Source organism: Oncorhynchus mykiss, chromosome 14 (assembly GCF_057628025.1).
Source record: "Oncorhynchus mykiss isolate SJ-2025 chromosome 14, ASM5762802v1, whole genome shotgun sequence".
Lineage (NCBI taxonomy): Eukaryota > Metazoa > Chordata > Actinopteri > Salmoniformes > Salmonidae > Oncorhynchus > Oncorhynchus mykiss.
The window spans coordinates 4136393-4157234 of record NC_143035.1 but is presented as its reverse complement, the minus strand read 5'-3'; the positions used below and the strand labels follow the sequence as shown (position 1 = coordinate 4157234).

General features: G+C 43.4%; 1 protein-coding gene across 3 annotated transcripts; it reads right to left on the bottom strand.

The window, feature by feature from the left end:
- Positions 1-716: 716 nt before the first annotated feature.
- On the bottom strand, positions 717-14787 carry casp (caspace-like protein). Of its 3 annotated transcripts, none has more exon segments than NM_001124493.2 (8): positions 717-1115; positions 1351-1624; positions 8948-9026; positions 9137-9180; positions 13599-13683; positions 13799-13877; positions 14034-14313; positions 14600-14722. In NM_001124493.2, coding segments are annotated over 7 exon segments (915 nt in total). In that variant the 5' UTR covers positions 14305-14313; positions 14600-14722; the 3' UTR covers positions 717-1032.
- Positions 14788-20842: the final 6055 nt, after the last annotated feature.

The following is a 20842-nucleotide window of genomic DNA, read 5'->3' as shown; positions in this document are numbered from 1 at the left end:
TTGACTTGCAAAGTTTTGCATAACATCCAGGAGGAGTAACCTACGATTCACAGGCCTAGACTGTCACGACTTCCGCCAAAGTCGGCTCCTCTCCTTGTGCGGGCGGCGTTCGATGGTCGACGTCTCCGGCTTTCTAGCCATCGCTGCTCCCTTTTTCATGTACCCATTTGTTTTGTCTTGTTCCCTGCACACCTGGTTTTCATTCCCCAATCATTCTACATGTATTTATTCCTCTGTTCCCCATCATGTCTTTGTGTAAGATTTTTTTGTGTTACCTGTGTATTGTTGACGCGCCAGACTGGCTTGTTTTTCCGTGTTATTTTTCACAAACCATGTTTATTGTTAAACATAATTCTTGTGACGGTTTTGCGTATTTTGCACTTTTGCCTAAATAAAGTGTGCGCCAAATCTCTGCTCTCCTGCACCTGACTTCACTACCAGTACGCACACATCTGACATAGACAAATGAATGTAGCCAATCAATACTTATTTCCAGTCAACGTAAATAGCCTATCATATTTAGGAAGTACATTTTCTTAGAAATTTAATTTGTGCTTCCCCGAGCATGCACTTCGTATAGGCTATAGGCTATGGATTATTTGAATGAGGCCACACTAAATATTCCGCACTTGACATTGCGCGCCCAGCAGAGAATCAGAGATGATTGGTGGCATCGGGCACACATATAACAAGTAACTCATTCTAAAAGACTGAGAAATAATGAAATGATTTACTTATGCAACACTTTTACTGCCAGTAAATGGTGTATGTACATCTTCATAAAAAATGTTGTGCTTATGTCCAATGGTGTCCAACAGACACCATATCAGCTCATAAGATTGTGTGATAAGATGTTGCCTTGATCACCTAAGTTCTTAACTGAGGAAATGTAATGCTCTTCGTCTGTCTTGTCAAACACATTCAATATTCAACATTCACATTCAATATAAATAAACAAAACATTTTAAAAAATCGAATTTACACCAAAGCTCTTATTTCCAGAAACATTAGATTGGCGGCATCCATTCTGAGCTATGATGGTGTGTTGGAGAGGTGGCCAGAGTTTGAGTGGAGGAATCGACTTTCCCCATTAACATGTCCTTTTGCTCCGTCAGCTAAAAGAGAGAAAAAGAGGGAGTGAAATTGGTGTCATCCGTGTTTCATGAGGAACCAAAACGACAGAAAAGGAAACAGACCTGCAACGTGACCCTGCTGCAACCAACACAACTGATGATATCAGCAAGTAAAGCACAGTGTATGTGTGTGTGGCGTGCGTGCGTGCGTGTGTTCATAATGGTTTAATGTTACACAGGGTTTAAGTCAATCAACACAAGCTGCTGAATTAGTTACCTTCTCTGTAGTTATTTTCTAACTCAACAGCGAGATCGTTTAGCTTAATCTTTCTCAGAATCTTCACTGTGATTCCCACAGCTCCCTCAGGACTGTACTTGTCCACCATCTTATCCACTGTGTCTTTCCTGTCACCTTTCTTCAGCTGGTCCTTTGGAATGGGATCGAAGACTTCCAACTTCCCCTTAGTCAGGTGCCACTGAAACTGCTGCAGCTTTACTTCATTAAGTCGCTGCAGAACAACCACTATCATACACTCAACAAGCTGGGTTTCCTGAAACAACAGAGCAGGGGGATTCCTCCATTTAAGAACAATTTAGAAATAGGTCTGACTAATACAAAATCTGCAAACAGCACATGACAACCAAAAAAGGCATTTAGAAAATGTACCACACATGTTTACACACACACACACACACACACGCAGTCAGGGTAGGCTAACCCCACCCTCCAATATACAGAGCATTCGGAAAGTATTCAGACCCCTTGATTTTTTTCAACCTTTTGTTATGTTACAGCCTTATTCTAAAATAGATTTTAAAAATCCTCATCAAGCTACACACTATACCCCATAATGACAAAGCAAAAACAGTTTCTTTACATTTTTGCACTTTTATATATTTTATATACTATATATATATATATATTTTATACAGTGGGGCAAAAAAGTATTTTGTCAGCCACCAATTGTGCAAGTTCTACCACTTAAAAAGATGAGAGAGGCCTGTAATTTTCATCATAGATACACTTCAACTATGATAGACAAAAGAAGAAAAAAAATCCAGAAAAACACATTGTAAGATTTTTAATGAATTTATTTGCAAATTATGGTGGAAAATAATTATTTGGTCAATAACAAAAGTTTATCTCAATACTATGTTATATACCCTTTGTTGGCAATGACAGAGGTCAAACGTTTTCTGTAAGTCTTCACAAGGTTTTCACACACTGTTGCTGGTATTTTGTCCCATTCCTCCATGCAGATCTCCTCTAGAGCAGTGATGTTTTGGGGCTGTTGCTGGGCAACACAGACTTTCAACTCCCTCCAAAGATTTTCTATGGGGTTGAGATCTGGAGACTGGCTAGGCCACTCCAAGACCTTGAAATTCTTCTTACGATGCCACTCCGTTGCCCGAGCGGTGTGTTTGGGATCATTGTCATGCTGAAAGACCCAGCCACGTTTCATCTTCAATGCCCTTGCTGATGGAAGGAGGTTTTCACTCAAAATCTCACGATACATGGCCCCATTCATTCTTTCCTTTACACGGATCAGTCATCCTGGTCCCTTTGCAGAAAAACAGCCCCAAAGCATGATGTTTCCACCCCCATGCTTCACAGTAGGTATGGTGTTCTTTGGATGCAACTCAGCATTCTTTGTCCTCCAAACACGACGAGTTGAGTTTTTACCAAAAAGTTATATTTTGATTTCATCTGACCATATGACATTCTCCCAATCTTCTTCTGGATCATCCAAATGCTCTCTAGCAAACTTCAGACGGGCCTGGACATGTACTGGCTTAAGCAGGGGGACACGTCTGGCACTGCAGGATTTGAGTCCCTGGCGGCGTAGTGTGTTACTGATGGTAGACTTTGTTACTTTGGACCCAGCTCTCTGCAGGTCATTCACTAGGTTCCACCGTATGGTTCTGGGATTTCTGCTCACCGTTCTTGTGATCATTTTGAACCCACGGGGTGAGATCTTGCATGGAGCCCCAGATCGAGGGAGATTATCAGTGGTCTTGTATGTCTTCCATTTCACTAATAATTTCTCCCACAGTTGATTTCTTCAAATCAAGCTGCTTACCTATTGCAGATTCAGTCTTCCCAGCCTGGTGCAGGTCTACAATTTTGTTTCTGGTGTCCTTTGGCAGCTCTTTGGTCTTGGCCATAGTGGAGTTTGGAGTGTGACTGTTTGAGGTTGTGGACAGGTGTCTTTTATACTGATAACAAGTTCAAACAGGTGCCATTAATACAGGTAACGAGTGGAGGACAGAGGAGCCTCTAAAAGAAGAAGTTACAGGTCTGTGAGAGCCAGAAATCTTGCTTGTTTGTAGGTGACCAAATACTTATTTTCCACCATAATTTGCAAATAAATTCATTAAAAATCCTACAATGTGATTTTCTGGATTTTTTTTCTCTAATTTTGTCTGTCATATTTGAAGTGTACATATGATGAAAATGACAGGCCTCTCTCATACATGTAAAAAAAAATCACTTTTTGTTCTGAATACAAAAGTGTTATGTTTGGGGCAAATCCAATAGAGCACATTACTGAGTACCATTCTCCACATTTTCAAGCATAGTGGTGGTTGCATCATGTTATAGGTATGCTTGTAATCGTTAAGTACTGGGGAGTTTTTTTTCGGTTATAAAAGAAACAGAATGCAGCTAAGAACAGGCAAAATCACTGGAGGAAAACTTGGTTCAGTCAACTTTCCACCAGACACTGTGAAATGAATTCACCTTTCATCAAGACAATAAGCTGAAGCACAAAGCCAAATCCACACTGGAGTTGCTTACCAAGAAGACAGTCAATGTTCCTGAGTGGTCGAGTTTCAGTTTTGACTAAAATCTGCTTGAAAATATATGGCAAGACTTGAAAATCGTTGTCTTGCAATGATCAACAACCAATTTGACAGAGCTTGAATCATTTAAAAAATAGTAATGGGCAAATATTGTACAATCCAGGTGTGCAAAGCTCTTAGAGACTTACCTAGAAAGACTAATCACTGCCGAAGGTGATTTTAACATGTATTGACTCAAGACTATTCATTATTATGTAAATTTAGATATTTCTGTATTACATTTTCAATACATTTGCAAACATTTCTAAAAACATATTTTCACGTTGTCATTATGGGGTATTGTGTGTAGATGGGTGTCCGTTCATGTCACGCCCTGACCTTAGAGAGCCTTTTATTCTCTATTTAGTTAGGTCGGGGTGTGACTAGGGTGGGTACTCTAGTTTTTGTATTTCTATGTTGGCCTGGTATGGTTCAGAGGCTATCGTTGTCTCTGATTGGGGATCATATTTAGGCAGACTTTTCCCATTGGGTTTTTGTGGGATCTTGTTTTTGTGTTGATGCCTGTGAGCACTGCATTTGCTTCACGTTTCATTGCTCTTTATTGTTTTTGAGAGTTTCATTTAATAAACATGTGGAACTCTACGTACACTGTGCCTTTGTCCGACATTCATTATAACGATCGTGACAGAAGATCCCACCACCCACGGACCAAGCAGCGTGCCCAGGAGGAGCAGGGATCCTGGGCCTGGGAGGAAATAATGGCAAGAGACAAAAGCCTGCCATGGAAGCAGGCGGAAGCAGGGAAGGAGGGACAGCGACGACACCGTAGTTTCACGGCCACGACGAAGGCCCAAGAAGCAGCCTCAAAAAAAAAAATTGGGGGGAGGGGGCACATGGGGTGGTCAGCGGAGCCGAGGAATGAGCCAGAGACCGTCAGGGAGTCGAAGGAGGTACTCGAAAGACGAAAGATTCCGGAGAGAGGTGGTGGCGATGAGAGTGCTGCAGAGTGGGCGCGCTGAGGAGTGTGACACCAGTCCGGTGTCATCTGCACCAGTTTCATGCATCTGGCCTCAAGTGTATGTGTCACCGTTCCGGTACAAGTTGTGACGGTTCTACGCACCAGGTCTCCAGTGCACCGCCACAGCCCAGTACGTCCTGTGCTAGCTCCCCGCACTCACCATGCAGAGTGTGTCACCGTTCCGGCACCTTCCGTGCCAGCTCTAAGCACCAGGTCTCCAATGCGCCTCCACAGCCCAGTACGTCCTGTGCCGCCTCCTCGTACTCTCCCTGAAGTGCGTGTCCCCCGTCGGGTACGTCCTGTTCCTCCTCCTCGCACTCTCAGCGAGGGTTCCCAGTCCAGAGCCTCCTGCGAGGGTTCCTAGTCCAGAGCCTCCTGCGGGGGTTCCAAGTCCAGAGCCTCCTGCGAGGGTTCCTAGTCCAGAGCCTCCAGCGACGATCCACGGTCCGGAGCTTCCGGCGACGATCCACGGACTGGAGCCTCCGGCGGCGATCCACGGACTGGAGCCTCCAGCGGCGATCCACGGTCCGGAGCTTCCGGCGACGATCCCCGCACCAGAGCCACCACCGAAGCTGACGGATCCGCGAGTGGAGCGTGGTCTACGTCCCGCACCGGAGCCGCCACTGAGGCTAGATGCCCACCCGGAACCTCCCCTATAGGTTTTGCGGCCGGAGTCCGCACCTTTGGGGGGGGGGGGGGGGGGGGGGTACTGTCACACCCTGACCTTAGAGAGCCTTATTCTCTATTTGGTTAGGTCGGGGTGTGACTAGGGTGGGTACTCTAGTTTTTGTATTTCTATGTTGGCCTGGTATGATTCCCAATCAGAGGCAGCTGTCTATCTTTGTCTCTTGATTGGGGATCATATTTAGCAGCCTTTTCCCACTGGGTTTTTGTGGGATCTTGTTTTTGTGTTGATGCCTGTGAGCACTGCATTTGCTTCACGTTTCGTTGCTCTTTATTGTTTTTGTGAGTTTCATTTAATAAACATGTGGAACTCTACGTACGCTGTGCCTTGGTCCGTTAATTCATTAGACGATCGTGACAGTTCAGCAGTGCTGGATCCTGGCCCCAGACTCAGCTACCTTTCTATAAGATTTTCCTTGCTAGCTTACTATCCTAATTCTTTCCATTGTTTGGTTGAGTTTGCTTTGTTTACCTTGATAATGCCCTTTATTTCAATGCATTATGTTGGTTTGTCTATTGCTTAATATCTGTTTGTTTTATTATTTGCAGATCAGCTGTTTATAGCGTGCCCAATTGCTTTGTGTTAGACTCTAGCTTGAAATGTACTGGATCATGTTACCATACTATAACGCATTCATTACTTTGCATGTATAAGGAATGTATATGTTGGGGTCAATGAAGGGTAGATGGGAACTAGGAATATGGAAAGTTATGGAGAGCAGAAGATTCATATTCTGCTCCCGGTTTCTGAGAGAGGTAAAAGGCATTAGTTAGTCTCTGATAAGGCAGGCCGGCTGCGGAAATAGGGAGAAGTGAGGAATGCGTCTTGAGATTAAATCAACAGATGAATTGAGAAGAAACCTCTGGTAGGCTTACCACAATGTCTCTCCTACTGTAGTACAATCTCACGCATAGATTCCACGCCCACAAAGGTTTTAATAACAGGCAGGGCTGTGACTACACCAGTGAGAGGAACCAATTAAATTACTGCCTAGCAACAAATATGGATTGGTTGTCTAGATGTGTAAGGAATTGACCACACTTATTAGAAGGTTATAAATATATGTGCTTATGTAATCATGCTTTGTCTTTGCAGCTGTATGACCCAGTGGGTGAATAAACTTGGTTTGAGCTTTTTCTAGTTGTCCATTTGAGTTTTTACTGAGATTGTTTAGAACCTAACATTTGTTTTTCATGTTGGTGTTTGATTTATCAAGCTAGAATTTCATTTTGATGACACCATTTTTCAGTCATTTTGATTGTTGATATGGATATTTCGTTAGAAACCTTCAACAATTTTGTTGTAATGTTTATGACTGAGCTGAGTTGAGCAGTGTCATTTTGTCAGATGATATAAAATATGCGGCCATTGGAGGCTATCGCTTGTGTACCTTGGTAACATTAGTATTTAGGCCTTCATTTAGTGAAAACTGTCAATTTCAGTTAATAGCCTACGAGTGTATGTCACTGGTTGTTGGAGCTACAGTTGAAGTCGGAAGTTTACATACACTTAGGTTGGAGTCATTACAACTCGTTTTCAATCACTCCCCAAATTTCTTGCTAACAAACTAGAGTTTTGGCAAGTCGGTTAGGACATCTACTTTGTGCATGACACAAGTACTTTTTCCAACAGTTGTTTACAGACAGATTATTTCACTTATAATTCACTGTATCACAATTCCAGTGGATCAGAAGTTTATATACACTAAGTTGACTGCATTTAAACAGCTTGGAAATTTCCAGAAAATGATGTCATGGCTTTAGAAGCTTTTGATAGGCTAATTGGCATCATTTGAGTCAATTGGAGGTGTACCTATGGATGTATTTTAAGGCCTACCTTCAAACTCAGTGCCTCTTTGCTAGACATTATGGGAAAATCAAAAGCAATCAGCCAAGACCTCAGAAAAAAATTGGAGACCTCCACAAGTCTGGTTTGTCCTTGGGAGCAATTTCCAAATGCCTGAAGGTACCACATTCATCTGTACAAACAATAGTATGCAAGTATAAACACCATGGGACCACGCAGCCGTCATACTGCTCAGGAAGGAGACACGTTCTGTCTCCTAGAGATGAACGTACTTTGGTGCGAAAGTGCAAATCAATCCCAGAACAACAGCAAAGGACCTTGTGAATATGCTGGAGGAAACAGGTACAAAAGTATCTATATCCACAATGAAATGAGTCCTATATTGACATAACCTGAAAGGCCGCTCAGCAAGGAAGAAGCCACTGCTCCAAAACTGCCATAAAAAAGCCAGACTATAGTTTGCAACTGCACATGGGGACAAAGATCGTACTTTTTGGAGAAATGTCCTCTGGTCTGATGAAAAAAAATAGAACTGTTTGGCCATAATAACCATCGTTGTTTTTGGAGGAAAAGGGGGAGGCTTGCAAGCCGAAGAACACCATCCCAACCGTGAAGCACTGGGATGGCAGCATCATGTTTGGGGGGGGGGTGCTTTGCTACAGGAGGGACTGGTGCACTTGACAAAATAAATGGCATCATGAGGAAGGAAAATGATGTGAATATATTGAAGCAACATCTCAAGACATCAGTCAGGAAGTTAAAGCTTGGTCGCAAATGGGTCTTCCAAATGGACAATTACCCCAAGCATACTTCCAAAGTTGTGGCAAAATGGCTTAAGGACAACAAAGTCAAGGTATTGGAGTGGCCATCACAAAGACGTCAATGCAAGCAAGGAGGCCTACAAACCTGACTCAGTTACACCAACTCTGTCAGGAGGAATGGGCCAAAATTCACCCAACTTATTGTGGGAAGCTTGTGGAAGGATACCCAAAATATTTGACCGAAGATAAACACTTTAAAGGCAATGCTGCCAAATACTAACTGAGTGTATGTTAACTTTTGACCCACTGGGAATGTGATGAAAGAAATAAAAACTGAAATAAATCATTCTCTCTACTATTATTCTGACATTTAACATTCTTAAAATAAAGTGGTGATTCTAACTGACCTAAGACAGGGAATTTTTACTTGGATTAAATGTCAGGAATTGTGAAAAACTGAATTTAATGTATTTGGCTAAGGTGTATGTAAACTTCTGACTTCAACTGTATATGTTGTATGGTGAACTTCGGCTTCAGCAAAGTTTATTTGTGAGTAAATCTGGCTTTGATAATAGACAGTGCCTACCCAGCCACCGACCTCACGTCACTGACACACACACACACACACACACACACACACACACACACACACACACACACACACACACACACACACACACACACACACACACACACACACACACACACACACACACACACACACACGGTGCAGCATACTGCACTTCCTGTATGTGGTTTACTCACAATTATGTTTGACACCTCAGACATGGCCAAGTCTTACCTTCATGATTAGTTCCTTCTGCTTCTCCTTCAGCCTAGTGATCTCCAGTTGATTATGCTCCACCCTAGACGGGGCCAACCTAGACACCAAAACAGTCAAGTCACACATTGCTCCTCTACACCACCTCGGAATGCTGTGTTCCATATTTCTTTCACTTAGCTCAGGAAAATAATTTTCGGATACACTTACATTCCAGATGAGTCCCTGATCAACTCATCCCACTCAGCCTGTGTCTACACACACACATACACAAAATCAAATCAAAGTTTATTGGTCACATACACATGGTTAGCAGATATTATTGCAAGTGTAGCGAAATGCTAATGCTTCTAAACACAGCAGAAAAAGAAACGTTACTTTTTTAGGACCCTGTCTTTCAAAGATAATTCATAAAAATACTAATTACTTCACAGATGTTCTTTGTAAAGGGTTTAAACACTGTTTCCCCATGCTTGTTCAATGAAGCATAAACAATTAATGAACATGCACCTGTGGAACGGTCATTAAGACACTGCGGGACAGGTACAGGATTGCAACAACAATTGCCAGAGTTACACCAGGAACGCACAATCCCTTCATCAGTGCTCAGACTGTCCTCAATAGGCAGAGAAAGGCTGGACTGAGGGCTTGTAGGCCTGTTGTAAGGCAGGTCCTCAGCAGACATCACCGGCAACAGCGTCGACTATGGGCACAATCTCACCGTCACTGGACTAGACAAGACTGACAAAAGTACTCTTCACTTACGAGTTGCGGTTTTGTCTCACCAGGGGTGATGGTCAGATTGAATGAGTCTTACACCGAGGCCTGTAGTCTGGAGCGGGATCAATTTGGAGGTGGAGGGTCCGTCATGGTCTGGGGTGGTGTGTCACAGCATCATTGGACTGAACTTGTTGTCATTGCAGGAAATCTCAACGCTGTGCGTTACAGGGAAAACATCCTCCTCCCTCATGTTGTACACTTCCTGCAGGCTCATCCTGACATGACCCTCCAGCATGACAATACCACCAGCCATACTGCTCGTTCTGTGCGTGATTTCCTTCAAGACAGGAATGTCAGTGTTCTGCCATGGCCAGCAAAGAGCCCGGATCTCAATCCCATTGAGCACGTCTGGGACCTGTTGGATCAGAGGGTGAGGGCTAGGGCCATTTCCCCCAGATCTTGCAGGTGCCTTAGTGGAAGAGTGGGGTAACATCTCACAGCAAGAACTTGCAAATCTGGTGCAGTCCATGAGGAGGAGATGCACTGCAGTACTTACTGACTGTTACTTTTGATTTTGACCCCCCCCCCCTCCCCCCTTTTTTCAGGGACTCATTATTCCATTTTTGTTAGTCACATGTCTGTGGAACTTGTTCAGTTTATGTCTCAGTTGTTGAATCTTGTTATGTTCATACAAGGATCTACATGTTAAGTTTGCTGAAAATTAACGCAGTTGACAGTGAGAGGACGTTCCTTTTTTTGCTGAGTTTAGATCTGACAGTGCAGCAGTATCTAACAGGTAATATCTAACAATACCACAACAAAACCTAATATCTAACAAATTCTACAACAAAACCTAATACACACAATCTAGCAAAGGAACATGGGTAAGAGTATATAAGTATAATATATGGATGAGCAGTGACAGAGCGGCTAAGCTGCAATAGATAGTAAAGAATAGATAATGACGGATACAGTACACATACATATGAGATGAGTAATGTGAGATATGTAAACATTCTTAAAGTGGCATTATTAAAATGACTAGTATTCCATTTATTAATGTGGCCGATGACATCAAGTCTGTAGGTAGGCAGCCGCCTCTCTGTGCCAGTGCCAATGTGGCTGTTTAACAATCTGATGGCCTTGAGATAGAAGCTGTTTTTCAATCTCTCAGCTTTGATGCACTTTTACTGACCTCGCCTTCTGGTTGGAAGTGGGGTGAACTGGAGGGCAGGTAGTTTGCCCCCGGGTGATGTGTTGTGCAGACCGCAACACCCTCTGGAAAGCCTTGTGGTTGTGGGCGGTGCAGTTGCCGTACCAGGCGGTGATACAGCCCGACAGGATACTCTCAATTGTGTACCTGTAAATATTAGTGAGGGTTTTCGGTGACAAGCCACATTTTTTCCGCCTCCTGAGGTTGAAGAGGCACTGTTGCGCCTTCTTCGCCACACTGTCTGTGTGCGTGAACCATTTCAGTTTGTCGGTGATATGAACACGGAGGAACTTAAAACATTCCACCTTCTCCACTGCTGTCCTGTCGATGTGGATAAGGGGGTGCTCCCTTTGCTGTTTCCTGAAGTCAATGATCATCTCTTTTGTTTTGCTGACATTGAGTGAGAGGTTTTTTTTCTGACACCACACTCCGAGGGCCCTCACCTCCTCCCTTTAGGCTGTCTTGTCATTGTTGGTAATCAAGCCTACCACTGTTGTGTCGTCTGCAAACTTGATGATTGATTTGGAGGCGTGCATGGCCACGCAGTCGTGGGTGAACAGGGAGTACAGGAGGGGGCTGAGAATGCATCCTGTTGGGGCCCCAGTGTTGAGGATCAGCGGAGTGTACATGTTGTTTCCTACCTTCACCACATGGGGGCGGCCCTTCAGGAAGTCCAGGACCCAGTTGCACAGGGCAGGGTTGAGACCCAGGGTCTCAAACTTAATGAGTTTGGAGGGTACAATGGTGTTGAATGCTTGGCTCTAGTCAATGAACAGCATTCTTACATAGGTATTCCTCTTGTCCAGGTGGGATAGGGCAGTTTACAGTGTGATGGCGATTGCATCATCTGTGGACCTATTGGAGCAGTAAGCAAATTGAAGTGGGTCTAGGGTGACAGGTAGGGTAGAGGTGATGTGATTCTTGACTAGACTCTCAAAGCACTTCATGATGACATAAGTGTTTGCTACAGGGGATTGATTGAATATGTCTGTAAACACACCAGCCAGCTGGTCTGCGCATGCTCTGAGGACACGGCTAGGGATGACGTCTGGATGTCGTTGCGAGTGTTAACACGTTTAAATGTTTTACTCACGTCGGACATGGAGAAGGAGAGCCTGCAGGTTTTGGTAGCGGGCCGCGTCGGTAGCACTACATTGTCCTCAAAGTGCGCAAAGAAGTTGTTTAATTTGTCTGGAAGCAAGACGTCGATGTCCGCGATGGGGCTGGTTTTCTTTTTGTAATCCATGCTTGTCTGTAGACCCTGCCACATACGTCTCGTCTTTGAGCCATTGAAATGCGACTCCACTTTGTCTCTGTACGGACACTTTGCTTGTTTATTTGCCTTATGGAGGGAATAACTACACTGTTTGTATTTGGTCATATTTCCTTGCCATGATTAAACACGATGGTATGCACTTTCAGCATAATGCTGCCATCAATCCACGGTTTCTGGTTAGGGAAGGTTTTAATAGTCACAACAACAATGGGTACAACATCTCCTATACACGTCCTTATAACTCGCTCACTGAGTCAGCATATACGTCAATGTTATTATCTGAGGCTACCCGGAACATATCCCAGTCCACGTGATTCCAAGCGTGCAATCCAATTGGTCAGAACAGCATCGTATAGACCTAAGCACGGGTGCTTCCTGTTTTAGTTTCTGCCTGTAGGAGGGGAGCAAGATGGAGTCATGGTCAGATTTGCCAAAAGGAGGGTGGTGGAGGGCCTTGTATGCATTGTGGAAGTTAGAGTAGCAATAGTTGAGCGTGTTAATTGCTTGTGTACAGCAATCGATATGCTGATAGAATTTAGGTATCCTTGTTCTCAAATTAGCTTTATTAAAATCTCCAGCTGCAATAAATACAGCCTCGGGATATATGGTTTCCAGTTTGCATAAAGTCCAGTGAAGTTCCTTGATGGCCGTCTTGATATCCGCTTGCGAGGGGATATACATGACTGTTACGATAACCGAGGAGAGTTCTCTTGGGAGATAATATGTTCAGCATTTGATTGTGAGGAACTCTAGGCCATGTGAACAAAAGGACTTGAGTTCCTGTATGTTGTTACAATTACACCATGAGTCGTTAATCATGAAACATACGACTTTCTTCTTACTGGAGAGATGTTTATTCCTGAAAGTCCTGTTGGCTGTATGGACTCCGACAGCATGTCCCCAGCTTGCCATGTTTCCGTGCAACAGAGTATGTTACAATTTCAGATATCTCTTTGGAAAGCAACTCTTGGCCAGATTTCGTCGACTTTGTTAACTAGGGACTGGACATTAGCGAGTAATATACTCGGGAGCGGTGGGTGGGGTTCGCGCATCCGAAGACCGCTCTGGCACCCTCTCCTCCGGCAGGGTTGTTTTTGGTCGGCCTCTGGATTCAGTTCAAATGCCCTGGGAGGTGCAGACAAAGGATCTTCTTTGGGAAAGTCGTATTCCTGGTCGTAGTGCTGGTTGTGCTGGTAAGTTGACGTCTCTCTAATATCCAATAGTTCTTCCCGGTTGTATGGAATAACACTTAAGATTTTATGGGCTAACAATGTAATAAATAATACATAAAAAACAAAATACCGCACAGTTTCCTAGGGACTAGAAGTGAAGTGAATCTCTATCGGCGCCATCACACACACACACTGCATTATGTATATAGCAGTCAGCAGAGAATACTGTGATCTAGATATGTGGTTTATTCAGAATTACACTTGACCCCTCAGAAATGGCACTAGGCTTACCTTCTTTCCCAGATCCTCCAGCTCTTCCCCCAGCCTAGAGGTCACAGACACCAGACGACCACGCTTCCCATCAGTCACAGATGACCTGGACACAGGAAACAGTCAATCACTGCTCTGCTCCCCTACACCACCACAACATGCGCTCCTATATTCATGACAATCAGTTCAGAAAAAGTATGCTATACATGAGCTTCTCTCACAGTTCATATGAGTCGCTTGGGACCTCCTCATTCAGTTCATCCCTCTCAGCCTGCTTCCATAACCGCTTACGAGAGATTGCTACATAATAACATGATATGGTAAGCATTATTGAGAATCACTGCACTAAAATAAAATATTCCTTAGGTTTAGCTCTACTAATAAAGCCACTTTCAAACGTTCTTCAGTCAGTCAATACAGGTATCTCCAAACCAGTTCTACAAACTTCGGTATTACCTGCTTTGTAGTTCTTCTCAAAATTTTCTGAGAGATTGTTCAGGTTCATTTTCCTCAGGATATCCAGTGTGATTCGCACAGCTCCCTCATCGCTGTAACTCTCCACCATCTTATCCACTGTGACCTGTCTGTTAGCATTCTCCAGCTGGCTCTTTGGGATGCTAGGAAATCCATCCAACACATGCCCCTTTAAGTACCACTGAAATGTCTCCAGCTCGCCTGAATCCAGGTGCTGAAAACTCAGCAGCAGCAGTTCGGGAACATTCGCCATTTTAGATCACTAGACATAATCAGAACAGTATAACAAACTTTTTTTTTGTACTAGGTAAGCCTGTGGCGGTGATCATGATAATTGAACATCAACAGTCTGTTCAACAAAGAAGCTATGAGAACAAATATATATATTTCCTTGTAAATATTTCTATGTTGGTTGATTGTTAAATCATTATTTTGTTGCTTATGTTGATTTTCCTACTAATCAACTAGCCTATTATTGCCCTGACCAAGATAGGCAAAGTTTTAAAAAAATTCAATACAAAAATTCAATACAATTATGTTAATCTTACCTTTCTGGTAACAGAAATGTTAGCTTTTCCTATAGTCGTCGTGTTCCTCTAGAATGTGAAATGCTGACTAATACTCAAACTGAAAGGCAGTAGGTATGAGCAGCTTCTCACCACTGATTCTAGGGAGCAGAAAGTTGAAAAGAGTTTCCCAGGATTTAAAGCAGAAGTTTGAAATTTAGAGTGATAGAAAGTGGCTTTAGCAGTGGATACATAGGAAGAGAAGTTAGAGAGGGGGAGTGGCCAGAAGTTTAGTTTCCCCCATTTTCACTCAGCTGCAGTGAGTCACTCAGCCACGGAGCAGGAAGGGGGGGTCGAACTGAAAGTGGGGAAAGGACGGGAAAAGGGAAGAGAGTAGGGTCGAAGAGGCAGAGACAGGAGAGATTATAGGATAGAAGTAGAGAGAGTCTTGGGAGAGAGAGAGTGAATATTGCTCTAGTAAATATCAGGTCAAGCACATTGTCTTACTTGTAAGTGGGAGGGGGCTGGGAAAGGGTGAAGTCAAATCAAATCAAAGTTTATTTGTCACATGCGCCGAATACAACAGGTAATAGACCTTACAGTGAAATGCTTACTTACAGGCTCTAACCAATAGTACGGAGAAAAAAAGTGTGTGTGTGTGTGTGTGTGTGTGTGTGTGTGTGTGTGTGTGTAGGTAAGTAAAGAAATAAAACAACAGTAAAAATACATTTGAAAATAAGAGTAGCAAGGCTTTAATACAGACACCGGTTAGTCAGGCTTATTGAGGTGGTATGTACATGTGGGTATGGTTAAAGTGACTATGCATATATGATGAACAGAGAGTAGCAGTAGCGTAAAAAGAGGGGTTGGCGGGTGGTGGGACATAATGCAGATAGCCCAGTTAGCCTATGTGCGGGAGCACTGGTTGGTTGGGCCAATTGAAATAGTATGTACATGAATGTATAGTTAAAGTGACTGTGCATATAAGATAAACAGAGAGTAGCAGCAGAGTAAAATAGTGGTTGGAGGGAGGCACAATATGCAAATAGTCCAGGTAAACATTTGGTTACCTGTTAAGGAGTCTTATGGCTTGGGGGTAAAAACTGTTGAAAAGCCTTTTTGTCCTAGACTTGGCACTGTGGTACCGCTTGCCATGAGGTAGTAGAGAGAACAGTCTATGACTGGGGTGGCTGGGGTCTTTGACAATTTTCAGGGCCTTCCTCTGACACCGCCTGGTTTAGAGGTCCTGGATGGCAGGCAGCTTTGCCCCAGTGATGCACTGGGCCGTACGCACTACCCTCTGAAGTGCCTTGCGGTCGGAGGCCGAGCAATTGCCGTACCAGGCAGTGATGCTCTCGATGTTGCAGCTGTAGAACCTTTTGAGGGTCTCAGGAACCATGCCAAATATTTTTCGTTTCCTGAGGTGGAATAGGTTTTGTCGTGCCCTCTTCACGACTGTCTTGGTGTGTTTGGACCATTCTAATTTGTTGTTGATGTGGACACCAAGGAAATTGAAGCTCTCAACCTGCTCCACTACAGCCCCGTCGATGAGAATGGGGACGGGCTCGGTGCTCCTTTTCCTGTAGTCCACAATCATCTCCTTGGTCTTGGTTACGTTGAGGGATAGGTTGTTATTCTGGCACCACCCTGCCAGGTCTCTGACCTCCTCCCTATAGGCTGTCTCGTCGTTGTCGGTGATCAGGCTGTTGTGTCGCCGGCTGTTGTGTCGCCAGCAAACTCAAAAGAGGAAAAGAGTGGAAAAAAAGAGGTGGAAAGAAATTAATCTAAATCAGCCTTCGTGAGGTTGAATTCGCAGAGTAACGATGAGTGGTGAGACCTAGGCTTACTGGTAAAATGCACCTGAGGGGGTACTTGAGGGGTTTTCTGGGATGAGGAAAATGTACTTGGTGCACAGAAGGCTGCTGAAGGGAAGATGGCTCATAATAACAGCTTGAATGGAGTAAATGGCATGGTATCAACAACATGAAACCATGTGTTTGATGTATTTGATACCATGCCATTAATTGCTTTCCAGCCATTACTATGAGCCCGTCGTCTTTTACTGTGTGATGTTACATCATTAGTGAACACTAGATGGTGCCATCTACCACAGCTGTTAAATAAGCTGTTATTTAGGCCTACTGACACTCCTACCACAGATGATAATTTTAGCTGGGATAAAAACTTTCAGGTTTATTTGTCCGGCTGCTTTCTATTTCTGAATCACAGGAAGAGCAACTAGATATGTATTATTATGTAACTTCATCAGTAAATCTGTGATGCAGTGGAGTAATTATAATTAAAGGTGCAATATGTAACTGTTTGTGCTACCTTACTAAATTCACATAGAAATGTGAGTTATAGATCTGACTTTGTCATGGAAAGCAAGTCTAAGATGCGGTAGATCTGTTCTATGTGCGCTATTTCTATGTTTTCTGTTCTTAAAATTGAGCTTTTGCATCTTTTACTTCTGGTTTTGTTCACCAGCTTCAAACAGCTGAAAATATAATATTTGTGGTAATGGAAAAAATATTTCACAGCGGTTTAGATGGTACAATGATTCTCCACACAACGACTGCTTGTTTTGTCACATAAACTGAAATGAGTTTAGCCATTAGAATTTTAGCAACCAGGAATTGCAATTTCTGCATATTGCACCTTTAAACTCTGTGTGTGATCGAGGTCAGAGAAAGACTGTCAGAAATGTTTTGTCCGTTGCATACTGTTTCTAGCTTGCTTCATCTCCCCTCTTACGCAGGAAGAGAGGGGTCAGTCACCATGATGAAAGAGAAAACCTTGTGAGAAGATCAAATCTAAAAAACAGCGGCAGGTGTAGCAACAAGGAGGGAATAAAGGTACTGAGGTCACAGTTGACTTCTAACTCTATTATCACAGCTGATAAGCTAGGCCGGGGGAAATAGGGAGTTAAAGCAGTACCAGATATGCAGTGTAGTCACGGCTTTGCAAATAATAAAAAGAAAATACCTCGGCTTTAATGGATGTTTCAAGTCTCTGACTTCCGCATGTTCATTACAAAAGAATAAAGTCTTCCCTGGGCATCTTTACCCCGAGTGCCTCCACTCCACCCCTCCACTCTGAAGAGGGATTTATTTTGTCCTTTTGGGTGCTTTTTCAAACCTTTTGAAAAAGTCCTGCCTCATTATGCTGCGTGACATGCCTTATAAAGAAAGGAGGGAATGGTAAAAGGGTGGCAATAATGGAACAAATGGGGGTGGTATTCTCTCTGCGCCCGTCCCCCCGGGGGAGAAAGGTGGCTGTACTATCCCACTGGGCACGGTGATCAATTCAACGTCTATTCCACACTGATCAACGTAATTTCATTGAAATGACGTGGAAACAACGTTGATTCAACCGGTGTGTGCCCAGTGGGATAGCAGCACTGTGACTAGACCTGTTGGCTCAATTTACTTCTATTTCCTCAGCATTATCCACCACAGTAGAGTGAGGGAGGTCTTCCATGGAAGTGTGAGTGAAATAGAGGGATGAGCTGGCTTGTCTGTTTGTCCGTTTCTGATCCAACAGACGGGTGAATTCAGGCACAAAAATGATGGATGATGCATGTACTATACATGCATTCCTCCTCAACAGCCCTAATACACTCACCTAGAAAACATGCATCCATGTGTGTTGTTTTGGTATGGGGCCCTGGCTAGCTCAGAGGAAATGCGATGCGATAGATGGAGTTTTATGTGATGAGATTGGATGTGATGCGGTGTTATCACATTGACGGAAGGAGAGCATGACAGACTGTCTGTTTGAGAGAGAGGGGGAGAGCGAGAGTACTCACCACACAGCTGGCTCCGCTCCCATGGACATGAGAAGCAGGGAGGGAGTCAGGGCAGATGGTGCCCAACTGGCTCTACGGTTACCAGCCAGACTACAGCTCGGCTGCGTGTCACACAGACACATAGACGACACTGGAGACCGGCAAATTATTCTACAATGTTTTCCTGTGTCATATTGGAAGTAAATTATAGTTGAAGTCGGAAGTTTACATACACTTATGTCGGAGTCATTAAAACTCTTTTTTTCAACCATTCCACACATTTCTTGTTAACAAACTATAGTTTGGGCAAGTCAGTTAGGGCATCTACTTTGTGCATGACACAATCATTTTTTCCAAAAATTGTTTGCAGACAGATTATTTCACTTATAATTCACTGTATCACAAATCCAGTGGGTCAGAAGTTTACATACACTAAATTGACTGTGCCTTTAAACAGCTTGGAAAATTCCAGAAAATGATGTCATGGCTTTAGAAGCTTCTGATAGGTTAATTGACATCATTTGAGTCAGTTGAAGGTGTACCTGTGGATGTATTCCAAGGCCTACCTACAAACTCAGTGCCTCTCAAAATCAAAAGAAATCAGCCAAGACCTCAGAAAAAACGCTTGAAGGTACCACGATCATCTGTACAAACAATAGTACGCAAGTATAAACGCCATGGGACCACACAGCCGTCATACCGCTCAGGAAGGAGATGCATTCTGTCTCCTAGAATTGAATGTACTTTGGTGCGAAAAGTGCAAATCAATCCCAGAACAACATCAAAGGACCTTGTGAAGATGCTGGTGGAAACAGTTACAAAAGTATCTATATCTACAGTAAAACGAGTCCTATATCGTCATGACCTGAAAGGCCGCTCAACAAGGAAGAAGCCACTGCTCCAAAACCACCATAAAAAAGACAGACTACATTTTGCAGCTGCACATGGGGATTAAGATTGTACTCTTTGGAGAAATGTCCTCTGGTCTGATGAAACAAAAATAGAACTGTTTCGCCATAATGACCATTGTTATGTTTGGAGGAAAAAGGGGGAAGCTTGCAAGCCGAAGAACGCCATCCCAACCATGAAGCACGGGGGTGGCAGCATCTTGTTGTGGAGGTGTTTTGCTGCAGGAGGGACTGGTGCACTTCACAAAATAGATGGCATCACGAGGTAGGAAAATGATTTGGATATATTGAAGCAACATCTTAAGACATCAGCCAGTAAGTTAAAGCTTGGTCGCAAATGGGTCTTCCAAATGAACGATGACCCCAAGCATACTTTCAAAGTTGTGGCAAAATGGCTCAAAGTATTGGAGTGGCCATCACAAAACCCTGACCTCAATCCTATAGAAAATTTGTGGTCTGACCTGAAAAAGCGTGTGCGAGCAAGGAGGCCTACAAACCTGACTCAGTTACACCGGCTCTGTCGGGAGGAATGTGCCAAAATTCACCCAACTTATTGTGGGAAGCTTGTGGAAGGCTCCCTGAAATGTTTGACCCAAGTTAAACAATTTAAAGGTGAGTCTATTGAAACCTGCCCCACTCGGAATGTGATGAAAGAAATAAAAGCCGAAATAAATAATTCTCTCTACTATTATTCTGACATTTCACTTTCTTAAAATAAGGTGGTGATCCTAACTGACCTAAGACAGTACATTTTTACTAGGACTAAATGTCAGGAATTGTGAAAAACTGAGTTTAAATGTATTTGGCTAAGGTGTATGTCAACTTCCGACTTCAACTATACATATATGGACGTTTAGAAGCTAAGCTACACATGCTGACTCAGTTAGTATGGGTCTTTAAGGTCCCAATGTCCTCTCTTCCCATTATTTTGTTTTGCAAAAGCTTTCAAGGTTTCTCTTTACATTGTGATATTGTTTTACAATCTGTTTTTGGTCGTGGTTGTGATTAGATGTCTTTCCCATATGCAGACAGGTAACAGGTTCAAACAAGCTCAACCCCCACAGCTATAGCTACTGTTTGGCACCATTCACTGCAGCTGGCTACAACACAGCACAGCTTGGAGAAAGAGCGTAAGGCCGTAACATAGGAAACATACTATACATTTCCTACCATCAGGAGAAACAGCAACAGTGTGAGTAACTACCGTGTGCCTAATCAGATCATACTAATCTGTTTATATTGAATAGTCAGAGGTTCGTTTCCCTTTTATTCCAACCGTGTACCATATAGTCTGACTCTTGTCATTGCACTGAATACTCTTCGATCAAAGAGTGATAGGAGACTCAATTCAATTACAAAGTGTATTGAAGCCGTAAACCAAACTGCAGTACCACTGCACATTTATGGGGTTGTTTCAAGTTTGAATGGTCTCTAAAACATCCAAAGCAATATAATAGCTGTGTCTTGGTCCATTAGTCCAAGATGTGTGTCAATTGATTTGGGCAAGTGTGCGGTGGGCTGTGGGAAATTAGTCTGAAGCTGGGCTGTGGGGAATGAGTCTGAGTGCTTAGCTGGAAAATCCTGCTGTCC

Bases quoted from the DNA above. Each gene is read 5' to 3' on its own strand.
- casp (XM_036942646.2), bottom strand. From the start codon at position 14,142: ATGGTGGAGAGTTACAGCGATGAGGGAGCTGTGCGAATCACACTGGAT. The intron at 13,684-13,798 runs GTGAGAGAAGCT...TCCTGTGTCCAG, and splicing joins CCAAGCGACTCATATGAACT to GTCATCTGTGACTGATGGGA. The intron at 1,116-1,350 runs GTAACTAATTCA...TCTCTCTTTTAG, and splicing joins AGAAAATAACTACAGAGAAG to CTGACGGAGCAAAAGGACAT.